The sequence below is a fragment of the Eleginops maclovinus genome, chromosome 20 (genome assembly GCF_036324505.1).
Source record: "Eleginops maclovinus isolate JMC-PN-2008 ecotype Puerto Natales chromosome 20, JC_Emac_rtc_rv5, whole genome shotgun sequence".
NCBI classification, from domain to species: domain Eukaryota; kingdom Metazoa; phylum Chordata; class Actinopteri; order Perciformes; family Eleginopidae; genus Eleginops; species Eleginops maclovinus.
This window is the reverse complement of record NC_086368.1, coordinates 2,495,445-2,517,889: the sequence shown is the minus strand read 5'-3', so window position 1 is coordinate 2,517,889 and position 22,445 is coordinate 2,495,445. Positions and strand designations below refer to the sequence as shown.

Genomic DNA, 22,445 nt, shown 5'->3' with positions numbered 1-22,445 from the left:
TGTTTCGTTGCAGCAACAGCAATGTAATTTAGAGGAACAGGTTTTCTGTCTCATATCTGCAAAAGCCTGTTCCCATTTTCTTTTCCACTAAACAGTCATCAACGCCAGAGCCCATGTTCCTGTTTACTTCCTCTATGTCTTCTTCTGCTGTTCCCTTTAGTGTTAATTGTAGGGCTGTCAGTCGATTCAAATATTTAATCGCAAATTAATCGCACATTATTTATCTGTTCTAAATGTACTTTAAAAAGGATATTCTTCAAGTTTTTGTAGGTGGATAAATATGATTGCTTTATAATTAATCGCATATTATGTTTATAATAAATAAACAATGTTTATGCCAGTCAGCTGGGAGGTGGGTGGTACAGCAATATAATGTTATAATTATTATTAATTATAAATAATGTAATTATGTTTATTCAAGACAGTAAACATCATGTTATTGCAACAATCTGCGACGAAGTTATGAATCTTTTTTAAAGTGGCGGCTCTCCAAGGCTCCTACGATGGTCGTTTTGACTCTAGCAGAGCCTCATCCTCCACAGTGTTCACTGACCTACAGTCTGTAGCCACCATTTAGCTGTTATGCTGTCCTCTGTGGGGTCTCTGAATCAGCCTATGCTTGGTCAGCGAGTGATATTTTAATCTCGGCGTACTCCGGAGGAAACTTAATTCACTTTGCAGCACGTACATATTACCTCTGTCTTTTGGAGAAATCCACCCGGCAGGGCTTTATAGCTCAACTTTCCATTCAAAAGTGACTTTTCCTTCACCACTTGTAGTGTGTTTCTGCTGTGATCCACAACGTTACCATGGTTTCCTGATATTTTCTTAAACTACGGAGCGGGCCGAGGGTCCCAGAAGGCACACGCATTAATGCGTGTTAAAAAAAATAGTTCAGTTAAAAAGAAGGTACGTGTTAACTTGGACAGCCCTCGTTAATTCCTGTCTTTCTTCTGCTGATTTCTCTGTCGTCCTGAGTAACTGCTTTATGGTTAAAGCGAATGAACCAGACACCTTTCAGCTGATTGATGTGATTGGACTTGTACCCTTTGGTCAGAATTGACTCATTGAAACTCAAGATTGAGTATTCAACCACGCCGTGTCATAAATACATATCATGTATAGCAGATATTCTTTTAAACTAGGCGATTAACTTGTGTAAAGACTTTGGACTGCAGCGTTTCTAGCACAGAGACATATTGTCCTTCATGTCTGCACTGGCACAATAGGATCATATCTAATCCTGTTTCTTATCAGGATCCATTTTCAACCATTGTAAGAGTTTTGTCCCCCTATCTTTTAACCCGCATCTGTATGTGCAGAGTGCTAAACATCTTTCAACTGCTGTCTGGAGGATGGGTCCTCTGCTGAGATATGAAACATTCCATGAAGCAGTCAATACTGATATTCGTCATTCTTTCTTTTCTTCTGATGAGAAAAGCTTTCTTCTGGCAGGTCTACCTCTTCTGATTAAGATCTCCAGCAGAGGTTTCTCGGTTTAAAGTATAATCTTGTATTGCTATACATCTGCTGTATTCTAACATCAATCATTTTAGATTCAATCTGAATAAATCTTAAAACGCATTCACATTTGAAATGGAATAAAACAAATACTCTATATCTGACCTTTACTGTGCTGTCTCATCATATCATAAAAATCAAACAAAAAGACCCAACATAATCCAGTTAAAGTCATCTATACAATTACGGGCTCAAAGCCAACAAAAACTACACATAATTACTTCAGCTTCCTTTATAGGGTCAGTCTGTAGGATTTATCTATTAAAAGTCATTTTTTACTAGTGTTTAATTACCTTAAACTGAGAAGCATAAGAACATTGAATAAACCCCTCGAGACCAGATAAGGAGCCAGTCCACCTCACACTCTAAAAGTGCTATTCACATTTTATTTTGGTTTTAAAACTGCGTAACTCTAGCCCAATCCTGAATTTCATTCCTAAAGAGATATGGTGAGGATGAAGGTCCTGAGAGATATAACCACATTATTTCTCTACCTGATTCATTACAGCAGTCTCGTAAAGGATGAGCAGGGGGGTTTCACTTGGTTGCAATCTGCCATGTTAAAAAGTCCCTTTAATTGTGCTTTTTTGAACAATCATAGTCTAAAATAACGCTTCAATCAGGCTGACAGCACGTTTGAGGAACTCCATGCTCTCCTGGTGGCTTTCCGTTTTTAATTCATCATATTGGTTCTTAAATTTGAGTGTTAGTATGTTTCCATCAATGAGTCAAAAAGACAGTAACACTTACTACGTTTTCACATCAAAGTCATATTTCTTACCAAACTGGTAAATTCATGAAGAAATGGAAAGCTCTTTGCTCAGTGGTTCAAATTGAAAAGAAGGTTTCTCCAGATGCCGTTGAAGATATAGGAGAACCGGACAGTTTGCTTAAAAAGTAGTTCTGTATTGGCAGCTGTAGCTATGACTGAGGTGAGTCTTACCAACATACACATTTGTGATTTTTAAGGTTGGTGGGTTAGCCTCGATTAACCCTATAGGTAATCATGTGATTTGTCAAAGTGGTCACCTGTGTTCTTTATCTGTCTGCCTCAATTGAATTTAAAAGGTAAAGCTTCCTAAAGTAAAGTCGTAATGTTTCTCACAGTTGGAACTTTTCAGTATGGGCTTTGATGGCTTACCGAGATCCATATCGAATGGTATGTTTTACTTTATTTATGTTTCACTCATACCCACTGATAATCCTTTGGATTTGTTGAGAGAATTTGAGTGAAACCCAGACTTTGTTTATGTTGCTGTGTGACCACAGATGAACATATGGTCGTCTCATGTCTGAGCTAATTTAAAGCTTCTACTCTGTGGCTCTCTGTGCCCTCAAAGACCAGAAGTCTAAAGCTTTGCGTTTGGTGGATGGTGCACATTTACACATCAACGCTCACACACAATCTCCTACAGATTCACTTTCACTGCCTTTGTAGGTCAATGCACTACTAAGGCCAATTCCTTTGATATAAATTGATTTCTGTCTGACTTTTTTATTGCTCTATGTTTTAAATGATATGACCGAACCCTAACCCTCGTCATGAATCACCTTTCTGGAAAATGACTTTTTCACAGGACACTGGATTTATTATAACGAGAGCTGCAGTGAAACCAAAACTTCCAGTTTCTGTTTAAAATAAAACATTTTAAAAATATTTAAAATTGGACTCAAAATCTGCTGTTTGAACATAACCTTGCTAATTAACTTCATCTCTGCAGCAGCTGTTTCCAGTGAAAAAGCTATGACGTGTGCTCCACCTGCACAACATGTAACAGACACACGGTTAGCAGCCAGCTGGTGAGCATTTAGCAGCTGAAGAGAAAGATCTTTTCAGGATATAGAGACCAGACCAGGGTACATCTTCAACTTATTTTAATTGGGTTTCAGAATTTTCATCTTGAAACAAATGCCTTTGTTGCTCTCTCGGCTGGACGTCTGATATATTAACTTTATATAATATACAATCACTGTTGGCTTTATGGCCTATAGCACCGTCACAGAGTTGACACATATTCATATACATACTGTAATGTATATGAACATGTGTGATGACATAAGATAAGATATACTTTTTGATCCCAATTTGGGATGTTTCCTCACAGCAGCAGCATAAGACATTGCACATTAATTAGATGTAAAAAACTTGAACAAATTGAATTCTAATATTCTAATATTGTTAAGTGTTAAGTGTCAGTCAACCTTAGGAAATGGATAGTTAAACCATGGGACATGTTTCACTCCTTCCAAAAGAGCAGTCTCACTGAGTCACAGCAGTGAGTGAAACAGCAGCTAGCCCCGGGGTAACATGCGTACTATAATAGCTGCTATGGGCTTGTCCATTCTCTTATAAAGCACTTAAAGTGACACATCAAAAAGCAATGACAGTGGTCTTTGAGGAGTTCCTTGTTGAACTCCAGTGTCTGTATTGATACTCCACATTCTGTCTGATTAAAGCATGTCCTTCAGTTCAACATGGCCCCCATGAGGCCTCAGGTTCACTAATGTAATGAAGTACCTCCATCACTGCTGATTGTATTTACCATAGCAATCATGGTGTTAGACCTGGGAACATAATGATGATGATGAGGATGGTGCTGAAGGTAAACCTCATAGTGATGTGTCATGCATCTACTAACTCTTTCTATAAAAGATCTACTAAACACATAAGATCTTCTTTGTGTCTGTAGGTCATTCCCACAGTAAGGTTTTTTTCAGTATAAAATGACCCCTACAGAATAATTGGGACTCATTTTTCTGTCACAGTAGAAAGGAGTAAAACTATAACCTTTATTTGGAAAGGTAAACATCTGTAGAGTAATGCTGTCTTGTTCTCTTTTGTTTATTATCTACGTTGCTTTTCTCTCCTAATCAGGCCAGGGGGGATTAGTATGCCCAGGTGAGACACTGTAGCCTGAACACAACAGGCCATCTGTCTGCTTTTTCTTTTTGTTTCAGACACCACTATAGGGATCCTGTTTATTTACTTCTTTCTCTTCTCCTGTTCTGCTGCTGGAAACCTCTTCTTTCGATCATTCTGCTTTAATATGTTTTTTTTAAAACATTAGGTCTGGTGAGTCAAATCTGATTGGTAGGGCTTGCTTGGATTGAAGGCCCAGGAAATTTTGTTCACCTTGAGCACCAACTAATCGCTCCTCAGGAACCAAGAGCCACAAACGCCAGAGGCGTGGGTGGAGCAACCACAGTTCATTGGAGATCAAAGCAGCTGGAAAATATGTATATACTGTATATGGTGGCAATGTTAACAATGTCTATGTAATACAAGATAAACTTCACATTACACAATCATTTCTTTACAGTGCATGTTGCCAAACTTTGTCAGTTAAACTCAAATTCAGATTATGGGGAAACCAGTCAGACAGGGAATCACTACTTTAGAGCAGAAGCTGACGTTAGCAAACGCTATTCCATAACACTAGTTAAGTATGAGCGGAACTCCAGCGTTCAACAAATACTGAATCATAGAGCCATGGCATCAGCCACATCCCTCTGGAGAAAAGCATTATTTGGAGAAATGGTGTTGCATTTCAATCTGGCCTTGCAAGTTGAGCACAGCTTCAATGTTACCTGCCATTCATTACATTACATGTTAAACCCTTTTATCCAAAGTGTCAAAATCAACCCTTCACATCATCTCATTAAACACCGTACCTTCAAAAATGACCAGAGGACTTTGAGCCGACTGTCCTGGGTTTTCCTCCTCGTCACCCATGATGTAGAAGGATGAAGACCAGCTGTACCAGGACGTCACAACTAGAACAGACTCAAAGATTTCCAAAGATAGTTCATTAATGTCTGCAAAAATTGGAACAAGTATGTCTGGCAGTCAGAAGTCTTCCATTCCAGTCCTTAGAAGTTTGAACTCGGGAAGTCCTCAAATGCTTCAAATAATACAATACAATAATACAAGAAGCCTGGTCATTGAGTGAAACCCAGTTAAAACATTCAGAATTGGTGCCTCCCTATCAAGTGGGGGTTAAGCACAGCCAAAAAAGACGGAACACTTGACAGTGAAAAACCGTTACAGCATTAGCAGGGTTTATTAATAATAATAATAATAATAATAATAATAATAATAATAATAATAATAATAATAATAACCCTGTTCTTAATCTTAGGACCCTTTTGAAATTAAATAAATCATTGTGTTCCTACAAAACACCTTATTGGTAATATTATTCAAATGTTATTATTAATATTATTATTATTATTATTATTATTATTATTATTATTAGAAGTAGTAGATCACAAAGAAGAGGCACGCTATTAAAACACACCTTCAACAATACAAATATACCTTCCTGCAGTCTTCAAGCTGGGAAAAGACCATATAATAACCAGTTCCTACTGCCTTCAGTATGTGTGTGCATGGCAACAAAACACAGACAGTTAAAGAGAGGCAAACCTCTTTGAATTGTGCCATCAAAGGTGTGTTTGTTTGTTTGTGTGTGTGTGTGTGTGTGTGTGTGTGTGCGTGTGTGTGTGCGCGTGCGCGTGTGCTGTAGAAACAGTTCAATAGTGTCTGCATAATTCAAGAGGACAGCATGTAGTCTGCTAATGATGATAAAAGCATTGTCAGTGGGTCTGTTGTGTTCATGTATAAACACACACCCACCCACACACACACACACTCACACACATTAGAGATGAGCGGTTACAACCGCGGACTCCGCAGCTAAACCGTGGATCGGGTGGATTACGTGAGGAAAAATAATATTTTAATTAAATTTGGGCGGGTGGCGGTTGAACCAATCGAATGAAAAAATATATACATTGTTAAATATTGTTACCTATCATCCGAAAAAAAACGAGCACACTTTGAAATAGTAACATTTTCATGACGCAGTAATTTGGCCGAGTCGCATCTATGCATGCTGCTGTGTTCATTATCAGAGATGGCAACGCCGGGGAAGGTGGTCCATGACAAACTCAAAAAGGGAGAACTAAAAACCAAGGAAAAAGAAGGTCAGAAAAGTGCTGCCTGGAATAACTTTTATGAAGTGGTGAATCAGGATGACACCAGTGCAGGCTATGTCATTTGCAAAAGCTGCGAAGCTATTTATGTTCATGACAGTCACAAGACAGGTACGTCTAACACGTGTGCTAAACCCCAAACCTCCACGTACACCTTGACTAGTTTCGTCGGTCGAGATCCCAATAGAGTACCACAGGATGTCCAACCAAAGCTGACGGATGCATGTGTAGACCTGTGCTCTCTTGATATGCGCCCGTTTTGGCCACGGTGGAATTTGACCCTACCCTGAAAAAAAAACAGCGAAAACCTTCACGAGCAGATGTGTTGACGTCCTACGGAATACAGCCAGACAAAATAGTTTTTGTCAGTGACCAGGGCTCGAACATAAAGGCCGCACTCCCGTCCTACCACTGGATTCCGTGCTCCGCACACATCCTGAACACAGTGCTGAGACATACGTTCAGTACAAAGGGTGACTCCGAGGGCATTGAAGATGAAGTGGACATGATCGATTCCTGCAAAGAGCTCGTTGCATACCTGAAGAGAACCTGTGCGATCGCCAGCCTAAAGCACACCGTCAATCAAGAATGTGATGTGCGATAGAACAGTAAAGTCACTATGTTGGAATCGATACAGAAACAATACCAAGACATACGGGAGCTGCTAGAGAACAGAGACCAAGAACAAGTTAGCAATCAGCGAGCTTGAAGGGGAACATTACCCAACCATTCACATGGTGTTGCTCTGGTTTTTCAAGCTCAAAAAACACTGTGAGCCCAAGTTTGGAGACCTACCTTACATGAAAAGTATCCGCTCTCACGTGTCTCCCCTGCTTGATGAGAAGATGTGCCCTACTGCTACTCATAAAATCGCCACAAGTGCCTGAAAATGCTGGTAGAAGAGGACAGGCGAGAAGTGATTAAGCAAGTTCAGGAACTTCTACCAGAGGAAGGCCGTCTCAGTCATGATGGAGAAGAAAGAACCCTGTCACCGAGCCCATACCAGCAAGAGAGCAAGGTGGGTCGATACTTTGCCTAGGCTATTAAGTTTAATTAGGCTGTGTGTGTTTTTCATTATAGGTGTAAAATATTAGGCTATGTACCAACATGGATCAATATTAGTTATAATAATAATTATATTATATATATATTAGTTATAATAATAATTATATTATATTTATATTAGTTATAATAATATAACAATATTCTTTGGTAGGTATAGCTGATGGCGCACTATCGAAAAAGCAAAGGATTGACTTCACGGAATGGGAGGAGGATACACCTATAATTGTGGATGAAAACTTCCACATAGACGGATCAGCAGAGGAAAATCTACTTTCCTTTTGGGAGAAACAAGGCCAGTCATTCCCACAACTACAGCACCTTGCCAAGAGAATCCTATGCGTTCCAGCAACAAGTGCTGTGAGTGAGCGCTCCTTCAGTGCAGCAGGGAGGCCAGGCGCTCTCGCCTGAATCCTGGCACTGTAGATGCTATTTTATTCCTGCATAGTGCTAAGAAAAATTCTAACTCGACCTAGGGTTAGGCCTATTATACCAATTAGCCTACGTTACCTAGGCTAAACCAAAAAAGCCTATGTCTAATCTAAGCTTTTGAGTTCGGTCAACTGAACTAAGTTCAGTTGACCGACTGACTAACTGAATAATTTTGATGGTTACGTTTATAGCTGGCGTTTTGGGAGCTTTTATGTTCCGAGGCGCGTCGCTTAAAATCTCTGAAAGGCTATGTAAGGCTATTTTGCCTGAATTTGTTTGTCGTGACTGTGATTACACAGTCGCCCCTCCAACTATTTGCCTAGGCCACTAAGTTATTACGTTGCTGATATTTCCTTGGAGTGATCTGTGATACAGGCAATTTAGCCTGGTCAGAATTTATGTTGAGGGATGGCATATTTCATTGTCTAATTTAAGTTTGTGGGGGTGATTGATAGCCTAAGGCTTACGAGGCACATGTAGCCTATGCCGTTTTTTTTTAATTTACTTTTTATTTCAACTGTTTGCCAAAACATAGGAGGCTATAGGCCTATGCCTACAACATTAGACAATTTAGTCATATTTTAATCAAATTTTCCTGCCTGTTGTTTCTTTTGGCACATAAAATAGGCCTTGTCTGATATTTTGTCATGGCTGAAGATATCAATAAAGGTTCCTCTGTGTTGCGGAATTGGTGTTTTCCGATGTTTCACTGAGCAACCCCTCTCTCTCTCTCTCTCACACACACACACACACACACACACACACACACACACACACAAACACACACACACACACACACACACACACACACACACACACACACACACACACACACACACACACACACACACACACACACACACACACACACACACACACACACAATAAAGGTAACAAAAAGTTTAAATTAAGTAGCCTATGGTAGCCTACAAACAGACCAGCATTTTTTCCTCTCCAGTGTGCAATAAGAAAGTGCAAGTTGACCGATGATTCATCTCCAATGTCGCATCTCGTTGCAGCGCCTTGGTAGGCCAGGTAGCAAACCTGCAAGCTATGAGCCCAGCTTGGAGGAGGCCTAAACGTCTCGTTGATGAGACTACCTGGGTTATTTTTGTTTCGATATTAGTTATATTTTAAAACAGCCAGTCATTGTAGCCTACCACTCAGGGAATAGGCATTTAAAAGAGAGACAGATTATGGAGTGATATGACTATTACATCGGGCAATGGCAGCGCGAGATACAAGCTCAATAACATCCACAGCAAAGAAAGAAGGTAAGTGGGAAAACTTTGCTCATTAATTAGATGTGCAGGCAAGACAAGCAGGCATGTTTTGGGGTTGTTATGGACAATTCAAAATGTGAACATCCACGTTGCACTGTTGTGCGGTGGACTTTAAGCGAATTTCGGAATGAATAGAGTAGGCGTTTCTTTAATATCGAGGCTCCATAGTTTGTTTTTTGTATGATTGTTAGGCCTGCTGGCATAAAATGAATTGCACTGTCTGCCTGAAAAAAGACCGCTCTCTTCCCATGCAGTCAAAATGAACGTCTTCAGAACAGGCTCGTCCTGGATGTTACCCTGACATGACAGTTAATTAATGCGTAGAGTTAATTTGCCTATAATGTTAATGACTTGTTATTATATTCGGGCTTTCTTTCTTTATGCAAAAAATAAATGCATAGACCTAAAAACAACCGGCGGATGGCGGGCGGGTGCGGTTTTGAAAATTGGTCAAAAAACGTTGGTTCGGATGGATGGCGGATGGATGATGAGTTTTGTTGTGCGGTTGCGGATGAAATAATAGCCTATCCACGCTTCTCTAACACACACACACACACACACACACACACACACACACACACACACACACACACACACACACACACACACACACACACACACACACACACACACACACACACACACACACACACACACACACACACACACACGTGATTGTGTCCCACATGCTTAGCTGTACGGAGGTCTGTTGACACATCCACTTTTAGAAGGCGATGAGTTTGGTGTAATTAGGCTTGGGTGAGTCATCATACCAATCTCATCTATGGAGCCTCTGATATGATGCTCATCTTCAGCGTGTGCACGGCCGCGGGGCAATGACCTACACCAGTCCATTGACTCTCAGAGAACCAACCACAATGCCCCAGTTTACCCATCATTCCAGTCAGGGTGGCACCATGTTACCATTCTTTGATAAAACTCGCGCCAGAAGCTTTAACATCTGAAACACTGGAGGTCTGTGATTTGGCCTCTCATACTTTTCTCTCAGGGCCCAGGGTATTTCAATCAGAAATACATTGACAACAAATCCTGTGCATCGTATTGTTGCTCATCTCTCCTACTTATGTTACTCTCTGAACTGGGACTGCTGCTATGGAGCAGACACTTTCACTATATAATAGCGTTGGTGGCTACCAATGGCGAACCGTGTCTATCACAACTGGACCTTCTGAAAATTCTGTAAATCAAAATCACCAAATGTGTAGTGCATGGATCGAGAAAGACAAACAAATAAACGTAACACTGAAATATTACAGATCAACCACACAGACACAATTCTCATTTATTCAATTTATTTAAATTGTATTTATATAATTAATTGTATTTGTTTTTTGTTTTATCTGAGGGTTCCAGGGTATTCTCTGAATACCCTGAAGGCCCTGAAGGTTCACCACTGGTGGCTGCATAGCACTGATAACAGGCTTTACAAATTCAAGTTTTTTTAAATATAAATTTGGGCAGTGATAGTCTATGTAAAAATAATCTTAATAGGTCTAATAAAAAAATGTAAAAAAGGAAGAGGCAAAACACAAGTCCAGACGGTGGACAAGTGATGTGACTGCCCGAACACAGTGTAACAGCGGTAACACCGACTACTGTACCTGAACATCACATCCAACATAATACAGCTACTGTACTGTGGGAAGGAAACGTGCATCCTCATTGTGTGTTATTGGTCTGTATAAAATCACGGCTGTTTGTTCCTCCTGGTACATCAGTGATTTACAGCAAGACGCAGTGAAAGTAGAAAGTACTCTCATCTAAATGTACTTAAAGTAGCGACAGTAAAAGTAGTCATTGTTTGATTGGTCCATTTCAGAATAATATCTCTGATATGTTTTATAATTATTGATCATCAAAGTGTTCTCAGAGCTGGTAAAGGTGCAGCTAGTTTGAATGGCACATCATTAATCCAGATCTGTAAAGTAACTAAAGGTGTTAAATATATGTAGTGGAGTAAAAGTACACCATTTAATTCTGAATTTTAGTGGAGTAAAAGTACAACAAGCATAAAATGAAAGTATTCAAGTAAAGTACAAGCACCTTGAAGTTGTACTTGCAGTACTTGAGTAAATGTACTTAGTTACTTACACCACTAACCGTACGTACAAGGGATGCTGCTGTGGAGGCACTTCCTAACAGCCTGCAGCTATAACCCGGCCGATCAACAGGATAAATCCATCATATTTTGCCAGCTATAGCATATGTACATACAGTAACTTATCAGTCAGTGATAGCTGTGGTAACGAAGGTTAAATCTGTCTGAATAAATGTTTTCCTGCTTTCCACCTTCCGTTTCAATTGAAGATACTTAGCCCCGAAGCAAGGCACCACAAGGGCTCAGGCTCAATTCAGATGGTGTTTCTCTAAAGGTTTGACAAGCTCCGTTTCATTAAATGTTTACTTTTTACTGATGTATATGCATGTTTTACTGACTAATTCGTCAAAATTATTATTGTAGGTTAAGGGTGAAGCTGAACAGATTTTTCTAAAGTTTGCTTTGGGCCTTTCTGCCTTTGGTATAGAGGAAAGACAGATAGACTGCAGTAGGCAAGAGAAGTGAGATAGAGCATGACATGCAGAAAATGTCTGCAGGTCAGATTAGATTTGCAACTCGACCTCAGCCTTAGTTGAAAGTGTTTTGGATTAACTGAACAAAAGACCATGATGCAGGACTGTCAGGGTCTGGACAGCAGAAGACTTAGTGACATACAACTGCCTTTGCTTCTGTCTACTAATGACTCCTCCGACTAATCCCTGATCTAGCGACACTAGATCAGTGACTTCTCTGCCCCTCGTCCTGTGGCAGTAGCAGTTAAAGAAATGTTCTCACACAGGGGCTCACTTTATTCCACTGAATGGGAGACGTACAGTAGGTTTTGGCATTAAATGTCTTTTGGCCAGTGAGGAGAAGTTGGTCACAGTCCAATTTTTGACAGAAGGATTTGCCAGCAGCTGATCCTGAGCCAGTAATGAGTGGGAGGCCTGTTTAAAAGCTGTCTCTGTACCGCGTCCATACACACTGCATCACAATGTCACAGCTCTGAGAAAAGTGTGGATATTTAGTCCAAACATTGAAAGGTTTAAATCATGTTGTGCAGATTTCCCCTTTTTACAAATTTGCTTAAGCATGGGGGGAGGGGGAACAGTTGTGTCTGCGTGTGTCTGTGTGTATTTGTGTGTGTGCTGTAAGCATTTGCCACTGCCCTGAATCCATGTGAAAGCCTTGAGGGTGAGCATGTGAACAGCAGTCCTCGCTGATAAACACTTTCTCAATCCTGCGCAGTGTGTAATCTGGGATTACCACTCCATTTGATTTCAGTGTCTCACCAACGTCGGACATGTTCCTGCAGGAAGGAGACAGGGTCAATGCAACACCTATGTCAACGGGAGCACAGGTGCTGGCATCCCTGGCGTCTTCATGCGAAGGGTCATTATGAAATGCTTTTGTCGAAAACTCAAATGTTTGATTTCATATGTGGTCTGGTGTTTTGTGCGCATTCTACAATCTGTTTATTGAATGAACGTTATTCAAATCCCTTCTCAGTTTGGTGGTTGGTAATTTATTGTAGGTGTCATCATTGGTTTTCTTTTAAATGTACTTGTGCTTTGATTCAGTAGCCAGTACTACAGCCATGAAAATAAAGTCAAATCCATGCAGATACTGTAAGTGTTTCTGTTGCTGTCAGATAAATGGACAGTAAATAAATACACATCCTGTTCGTTTAATTAACTGTAATGCATTCCCCATGTTTAAATATCATCTGTTATGCTCAAAGACATTTACATACATTTAACAAACAGTATAACACTTTGAATGAGAAGATTAGATCAGTAAAAAACAACAGCATGAAAGTCCCGTAATCTGTTCCCTCCAGAGCAGAAGGAAGAATCTGTGAACACTGTGAAACATTACATGAACATTTGGTTCAAAAAATCAGCACATCTTTAAACATTCACACAACCCACTCTTGGCCTTAGCAACATGAGGTTATCACTACAAGCTCATTAGCGTGCAACAGCAAATGAGACACATTTAATCAGATGTTTGGGAACAAATCGGGTCATCTGTAGTTGGATTTTTCTTAATGGCAATTTGGCGGTTAATTAAGCAAATGTGTGTGTGTGTGTGTGTGTGTGTGTGTGTGTGTGTGTGTGTGTGTGTGTGTGTGTGTGTGTGTGTGTGTGTGTGTGTGTGTGTGTGTGTGTGTGTCTGAGACCATGGACATGTTGCACCAGGCAAAATGCAGTCTAGAATCTTTTCAAATGGGCGGTTGAGGTAAAATGAAGGCCAGCGAGGGCATAGCAAGTAGGGGATATGAAGTGGGGAAGGGGCCATTGACTACATCACTTGTTTGTGCATTAGTCCCTGGCCTGAAGAAGTTGGCAGGGTCTTTGACACTTTCACTGCTGCAATGAAAAAGAAACATATCCTCATTCATTTGTTATTTTTAACAGCTGTACCAAACTCACACTGAACGATGACACCTCAACCCGGGTAAACATCAATCTGAGTTAAGAATGACTCCAGCACAACATACTTTTGTTTCCTTTCTTATCGATCCGTCTTGTAATGTCCAACATTGATTAACCAACACAAAGAGCTGGAAGTGTCTAGGTGCAGAGTGGAATGAATGGAGTGAGGAGTCAGCTGGTTGTTGATAATCTTCCCATATTCCCATTATGACTTGCACAGTGAGCCATGTCATGAGTATGCATTTCTAATGTGGCCCTAACAGACGGGTCTAACTTCCTGTTTGAGCCAAACTATGATGCCTAAAACAGAGTGTATTGGAAGGTGAAACCAGACTCGACAGTACACAGCCAATGGATGCAACACGTGTTTTAAGAGTTTCTTTCAGAGGCACTTGCCTCAGCCCTTGAGTGGTATCACTGCGCTTTAATTCGCAATGAATTACTTTTAAGAGCATTCTCAGCAAAGATGCCTTTCACTAATAATCATCTCAGGGCTTAGATGGTTGTTTTAAATGTAAGATAACTTTTTTAACAGCCTGCTAAGGCAAAGTTATCTGACAAAGTAGAAACGCTTCTAAAATGCTAGCCAGTGTCACATTACATATGATTACATTTTGCTTCTTCAAAAGCGTCACAACGGTACAAATGTTAAAAACATCTAGGACGAATTCATAAAGTGTCTGACCAACAGCCACTTGATCAGATGTCCCTCTCAGCTGTGATGGATGCTGGATGTCTGGACATTACCAAGAGCATACCAGGGACGGGTCAGCAGGTGTGATGTAAAAGAAGAGAGGAGGCGAGCTGATGGTGACAACATTTTGCCAAATGCAAAAGAACGGGTGTTTCGAGCCACACATGTATACACACGTTCTTTTTTGCATTTCTTAATGAAATAGAATAGAATCATGTTACGGGTGTAGTCTTGCTCAAAACAATAGTACCTGCAAGACTTTATGAGGTTAGCCAGGTTATTCAGCACACTCTCCTACATACAGCCTGTGAAGAGACACATTGCCAGGCTGCTTATGTTTGCTGGAAAGGCATTTTATGTTAAAGCATTTTTATTGTCATCATGCATCCTCCTGAGTGCCTGTTTCTCAGTATAATGCCAAACACAGTAGAAGCCTATGTAGTGCACTTTGTTCTAAGAATCATTTCACCCTCAGGGCCCCCACTCTCAGGCTCTATACTCGCTTTCCTTAAAATATCGTTCCCCTCCAGCTGTGCATGTTAAGAGGCATCTGGTAATGTAATGCTCTGTTACCACAGCCACTCCAGGGGGAAGATGCCAGGGAGAGAGAAATAAAGGATTAAAACAGGAAGAAAGAAAAAATAACTTCCTGTTATTTTCACAATCTAACAGGGAGGGGAGAGAAGGACAACAAAGGAAAGAATGAAAGGGGAATTGACCAGAGGAGACACTTTGAAAGAGAAAGAGGGAAAGATGAACACTGTATTTCAAAGGCACTCCAGCACGTTTAAAGGTGCATGTGTAAGATATGCCACATTTAAGAGAAGCAGAAGGACTGACCCCACCGTCCCCAGGATCTGCAGGTTAGAGTCAGCGCCCCCTGCCGGCTTGGACTCCTCACAGTATTTTGGTTTCTCAAAGCATCCATTAGGGAGCTACAGAGGTTCATAGCTTTGTGGGGAGGCTGGAGCTGTGGGACTCAGCTCTGAAATAAGAGTCTCATTTGAAATGGTTGAGATGACCGATGAAAATAATTTATCAAAAATGATTAAATAAATCATTTAAATTCAACTATTTTATTTGGACATTTACATTTTTTACAGTTATTTACTCTCATTTCTTTTTACCAAGGTTCTCTTTCTAAAATCTGTCAGGGAGCTGCTCATTTTGCATAAAGTCCTTCCTTGAGTAAAAAAAGGAAACTAAGCTTCAGTGGCCAACTCCACTAACCCTAGCATAACCCTTCAGCAACTTTGGTCCGCTTGCTAGCTGGGAGAACAATACCCAGATAAACACTTGCCTTGAAGAAATATGTCTTTATGAGGAAAAATCCCATCAGCAGAAGAAACAAGTTTTTAAGGTCAAAAAGCGTGTTGACTCCACGCAGCTGCTGATTGGATGATCACTGAACTGTACAGGAAGTGAATGGTATTGCTGCTGGTTATGTTCGTCATAAAGTAAAACAAAAGCTTGCAACAGTCTTTCCTCATTTAACTATAAAGTGTACTAAGCAGGGCTTTACCCTGGCACCCACCCATGGGCCCAGGTCAATAAAAGTTGGCACCCCCCTTCCTTTAGTCTATTTTCTTTATTCCCTGCTCCTCTTGTTGTGCTGCACCTCTGCCCCACACAGCTGGAGGATTAACTAAAGTCATGTCTGTGTGTTCACTGATAGACTTTAAGACATTTACAATATTTGCTAATTGTGGTTAAAGACAAATCTGACCTATACAAAACACTGACCTACAGTCCCCTCAGCACATTTTACCTCCTGAACCCCCCTCTCACACCTAATGCAGTTCTGACTGTATTATGGATAAACAGATGCTCACAGCGTGCCGTAGTAAATCTGAACTGTGAACTTTGACCCCCATTATGAATGCTGTAATCTCAAAATGCTTCCTTTGCTGCAGTGGCCATGGTAACGGTTACCAGGGCTGCAGACTAAAACTGGCCAATGGGTGTGGAGTCTTCGAGCTGGGAGGGAGGTTCCTATTGGTCATTTCATTGTCACGCTATTGTCTTCGTTAATGGATGATTCAGTAGGACAAATAATAATGTATTAACAGAATAAAAGCTCAAAGCAGAATTCTGGTATTAAAAGTGTCTCTAGAAAAATGTTGGCCTTTTGAAAAGCATTATCAAATACAGCTTAACAAAGTTTAACTATCAAGCTTAGCCTGTTCATTTAAAGCTTCCCCTGCCATTCGTAATTAGGTGAGAATATTTACTCCAGGCCTCGTTCTGTGAACATCACACTGATAAAGGCTGCGGCTGCACTGCATACAGTAGAATTGTAATTTCCACATAATAAACCAATCACACATGCAAAATATTACATTACACACATACATGTAATACTACTGCTGTCACTTTAAAGTAAAGACGGTCCACAGACACCTGCAATAAGAAGTCTGTTCTTCTTGGAAATGTTCTTGCAAGATCTGTTTTATCTTGTACACATATTATATACATACATATTTTGAAAGATATAAATGTGTTCACAGTGCACAGCAGCACCCCTCATTCTATGGAATCTTAACAACACAAACACAAAGGTTAAACAGAGGATTGCAAAGTTCACATCTTATTTTGACAAGAGATTGCAGTGAGAGCGTCTTTAACCTGCATCCTATATCTAGATATTGAACAAGTCACTCTGGCACAGACTGGACATGTGGTGCTATATCTAGATATTGAACAAGAATGTTTACTTTTAGAGTTAGATATCAAAGCAACAGTTTAGCTAATTAATTGTGTGTGTTTGTGTGTGTGTGTGTGTGTGTGTTTGTCTGTGTGTCTGCCCCTACATCTGACAGTGTGTGCTACTTTAGGAGTCATGGCCAACATGAACTGAATACAATGGTTCCATCTGTTGTTAAAAGGCATTGGTATTCCAATGTGTTTCATCAGAAAGTCTCAGAACTGAATACGCTTTTTAAGTTGTTTTGAATCCAAAATCTTTGTGTGATTCGTGTAGATCTGCAATAAAAACATTTTGGGGTATGGGTGGGGGTCCAGGACCCCAAATAATATGCAACCGTGAGCTGTTCTGTGCAATCATGAGGCGCAGGGTGTTGTTTTTTAATGGTGCGCGAGCTGTGTGCTCGAGTCTTCCTGTCTGTTGGCTAAACTCCGCTGCTACGGGATGGCGGTCTAACTTCAGGCAGCTACGTTACCTACGGGTGCCTTCGGTAATAGTAACAGTGCGGTCCGGAGTCACTCTGGCACAGACTGGACCCGTGGTGCTATGTTAAAGATATTTAAAACAAAGTTAGATGTACTCACCTTTTTCATACCTGATAAGTGTGCATCCCTGAATATCAGTGTTTAGGAATTGATATTAACCTGAGCAGCATCTTTAGCTCCTCACCACAAGGAGATATGACGTTTTAGTTGTGGTTTTCAAAAATGGTAATGTCTTCTTTGGCTTTTCAGATCAGTAAGCTGCAGCTGCAGACAGTCAAAGAGCGTTTCCAGGCCTTCCTCAGCGGGGACACCCAAATCGTGGCGGACGAAGCCTTCATCAACGCTGTCCAGAGCTACTATGACGTGAGTTTATTATCTGTTACATTCTGTCACTAGTCTCCTAGGGAAATGGATAGTTAATGTAGCCTTTTTAACCCTGGAATGAACCGTGTTGATTGAATGCATACAGCCCCGGAATATTTATAAATTATTATTATTATTATTTTTAAAATGTTATTCTATAAACTACTGACAACATTTTTGGAATTCAACAGACACTGGAATGGCTGCCATACATGTAGAGATAAAGATTTAAGAACAATTTAGAGTTGTCTCTTAATTTTTTCCGGAGCTGTATGGATTCACCGTGTATTTTATACTGCTGTTTGGAAACACACTCACCAGGCCTTCTGTGGCTATATGTGACCTCTGACTTTCCTGTAGAGAACAATAAAAGACACTCTCTCTGTTGAACCAGTTAAATACTAGATGTTAATTCATCATAATCCTTATTTATCAATAGGAATCGTCTGCTTTCAGAAGTCTATACTACCTTTTGTAAGCTGTTACTGTAAGTTCCACCTGTAAGCCTCTTGTTGGAGTTGGAGAACTAATAACGGGAGAGAAGTATCTAAAGCTCAGCTTGTCTTGGCTCTGATAAATGATGCGGAGCGTTCACTGAGCTCCCCAGGGCGCTCTCTATAATATGCTCCCAAATGACAAGTGGGTTGGATCCACCAAGAATAGAAGAGGGAAATAAAATGTGATAGAGGAAGAGACAGCGTTTTCTTCTGTCTGTCTCAGAGCTAAACTGGATTGTGTTGTTCATTTACGTATCGAGTTTTGACATGCAGTACCAGGAGTGACTCTCAGCCACTAGAACAATTGAAAGCTCGAAGGTGGAAGTGAAGCTACTGTAGAAGAGTATAATGATCGTAAGCTGAATGCCATGAAAAGAGACAGCGGTACACTGAAGATTAGCTCCAATTAAACTACATCCTACACAAATGACATCCTCCAAAGCGATCATAATGTTGAATAATAACCTCCCTATAGCAGTTTCAACATTAAAGAGAATTCAGCTCGCTGACTGTATATTGGGGACGATCGTTTGGGACGTGTCATGAGTTCATTATAAAGCCAGCCCACATTTCTGATATTACGTCATGACCGCAGCAAATCTGGGTCAGCTCGTTTGTACCCCCGTTTTTAGAGATGTTGGTAAGGAGGAAAAGAGTCTCCTTACACACCGGGTACACATATTTATGTATAAAAGACATCATGAAGTGCATTTTGCATAATAGGGGACCTTTAAGTTCAAACAGCATTTGTAAGCTTTTCCTGTTACTACATTTTTAGTATGAAATATTGTAGCGACCCTGCAGCGCTGATGGGGGACAGACTCAAAAGGGGGGGGGGGGGGGGGGGATTTATGGGGGAAGATGTTGCCCTAGTTAGCTGGACAGGGCGGGTAGAAAGAGGGGGTGGGAATTAAGAGAGTAGAAGAAGAGTGTGGAGCTGCGGAGATTGAGAAAAGCGAAGAAGAAGAGAGAAAGACAATTGGGGGGAAGAACGTGCGCCGCTTAGATAGTCTAGCCTGTTTTTGTTGTTTTGGGCAGTCTTCGAACCCCGGGGTTAAGTCAGTGGTGAGGGTAATAAAACCCAGTTCTCTGGTTCAACTGGATCCTCCGTGTCCTCCTCATTCAACTAGCTAGCCAGCCGTGCGGCGGAGCCGCAAATGCTACAATATGTTGGTTTACAGGTTTCATACAATGAAGTAAAAAGCATCTTCTTTTTTAAAATTCTCTCTTGTTTTTATTTGCATTGCATTTGATATTGAGATGATCCAAAAGAGAGTAAAAAACGAAGCAGGTTACATTACTTTTATATTGTGATACTCAGATTAGGTCACTGATTGCATTTTCACATGTAAGTAGAGATTGACCCTGGTTATGCATAATAAGGACTAGGCAATTTGAGTGCGTCTCACGAACCAGCTGCCTCACAAAGCCCCGCACCCTGCTCCACCTTTTTGCCCATTCCTGTAGTAGCCAGTGGAGGCACTGTGTAATGCTGTTGGCTGGAGCCGCTCATATTTAGCTTTTGAGCGTAAAATAAATGTGTTTTGCCTGGTAAACCTAAACTTCTGACACAGATGGCCTAGACCCATGCAGTATACTTAATAGGCCTGTTGTATTTGCTCTCTCCATGCTCAGACAGATTTCCTTCATGTTCTATTATGATGTTTTTAAAGTCAACACAGTTCATAATACACAGCTCATAATACCGTTGTTGTTTATTGACTTGATGTGTTTCCTAAAAGCTTTATGACTAACGAGGGCGTTGGATGGGGCTGTTGGTTTCTATAGAAGGAACATGGTGTTTGTTTGTCGGCCTGCTGCCGCTGACACAGTGACTGGCACTTTCTTATCAGATAGTGTGGCAGCACCAGTGAGCCAAATGAGAAAGGTGTGATATTTAACAGAGGAAGCTGGTGGCACAGGTTATCCAATTCAATTAAAAGCCAAAGCTCTCAGACGGCTTTAGCTCCAGGCTGATGCCGGCAGACAGAGAGGGAGAGACGGACAGGAATAGAAAGATAGAGGAAACAGAAACAGAGGTTTACACAGAGACATCCATCAACAGCTACAGCTTTAATGCAAACATGTGGTGTGGTTGTGATTCTAATTCTTATTTGTTTCTCTTAAATGTATAAAATGCCTATTTCAAAGATGCAGGTCTTTGGTTTCTCATTACAAAATGCTGATAAGAAATCTTTGTGGGAATCCACAGACGCTCTCTGCTAGTTTTATTGTTACTTTATTATGAAAATGCGCCACACTGAAGCCCTTGACTCAAACTAAAATAATATTGTGCTTTCATGATGCTTAGTACACTGTAGTGTTTGTACATACAAATAGAAAAATGCACATGTACTGTAGAGGGAGATACACATGAAGTTAGAAGGCATCACTTGTAGTGCAGAAATGGGAAAACGTATTAATGTCTTCAGGTGCATAGAGGCTCAGTAGGACTGTGAGGGGGAACAGCTGTGGACAGAGGGAGGGTGTCAGTTGCTCTGAGTGTGAGTGAGAGGTATTTACCCACAATGCATTAGCTCTAGCAGCATCCTTCTTTAAGAACACAGGCACAAACTTTTTGAAGAAGTTTAGAGGTGGAAGAAGTACTCAGATCTTGTACTTGAGTAAAGTAGAAGTACCAGAGTGTAGGAATACTCTGTCACAGTAAAAGTCCTGCATTCAAAATGTTCCTCCAGTGAAAGTAGAAAGTACTCTCATCTAAATGTACTTAAAGTAGCGACAGTGAAAGTAGTCATTGTTTGATTGGTCCATTTCAGAATAATATCTCTGATATGTTTTATAATGATTGATCATTAAAGTGTTCTCAGAGCTGGTAAAGGTGCAGCTAGTTTGAATGGCTTTGTATACTGCAGGGTAGCTGCTGAATTTACTGCAGGTGAACTAAAGTCTGATTTAAGGGCTGATTATATTTACCATCATTAATCCAGATCTGTAACTAAAGGGATTAAATAAATGTAATAAATTGTACTAAAGTGCAGTACTTGAGTAAATGTACTTGATAACTTGAAACCCTGGTGAGTTTGTGATGCATATACATATACTACATACATTAGTTGAAAAATAACAGGTATGTTAATTACCATACTGATTGCAGGTCTTCCTGAAAAGTGACCGTGTGTCCCGGATGGTGCAGAGCGGCGGCTGCTCGGCCAGCGATTCTCGGGAGGTTTTTAAGAAGCACATAGAGAAGAGGGTGCGCAGCCTGCCTGAGATCGACGGGCTGAGCAAAGAGACGGTGCTGAGCTCCTGGATCGCCAAGTTTGACACCATTTACCGAGGAGAGGAGGACCCCAGGAAGCACCAGCAGAGGATGACGGCCAGCGCCGCCTCGGAGCTCATCCTCAGCAAAGACCAGCTGTACGAGATGTTCCAGCAGATCCTGGGCATCAAGAAGTTTGAGCACCAGCTCCTTTATAACGCCTGCCAGGTCAGTGCTCCAACTCTATGTAAGCGTATATCTGTGAATGTGTGAGTGACCATTCTGTAGATCTTTCCCTTTGAGTAGTTTATCTCAAATACAAAATGATTGAATTACTGTACCGCGGTATACATTATCATGTGTTCTTTGACTCAGGTGTCAGTGTTGATTCAAGAGAGCTGTTTAACTGTGTTTATTCTCTCATGTAATAACTCCTAAATAAGTTTAATAATCAGATTGAATCATCCTTTTCTTTCAGAAAATCTGTCTTGTCCAAGGTGTCGTTTGTAATAACGCAATTCTTGCTATAAAACTTTAATTTGAATATTTAAATATTACAGCATTACCAGAGGGATCTTTGACTGAAGTCCAAATAGCAAAGTGTGAGGCATTGTGTTAACTTAAGGTATAAACCTGCTACAGTCGCAATAAAACATCTATCTTTGTCACAACATCTCTGCATGAACATTCCA

General features: G+C 40.6%; 1 protein-coding gene across 1 annotated transcript in view; it reads left to right on the top strand.

Moving 5' to 3' along the window:
- The window catches only part of cadpsa (Ca2+-dependent activator protein for secretion a), a 153,258-nt gene that overhangs the window by 4,455 nt on the left and 126,358 nt on the right, over positions 1–22,445 (top strand). The window contains exons 2-3 of the mRNA XM_063911579.1: positions 17,923–18,036; positions 21,649–21,981. Of these exons, the coding sequence (XP_063767649.1) occupies positions 17,923–18,036; positions 21,649–21,981 (447 nt within the window). The remainder of the gene's footprint in view (positions 1–17,922; positions 18,037–21,648; positions 21,982–22,445) is intronic.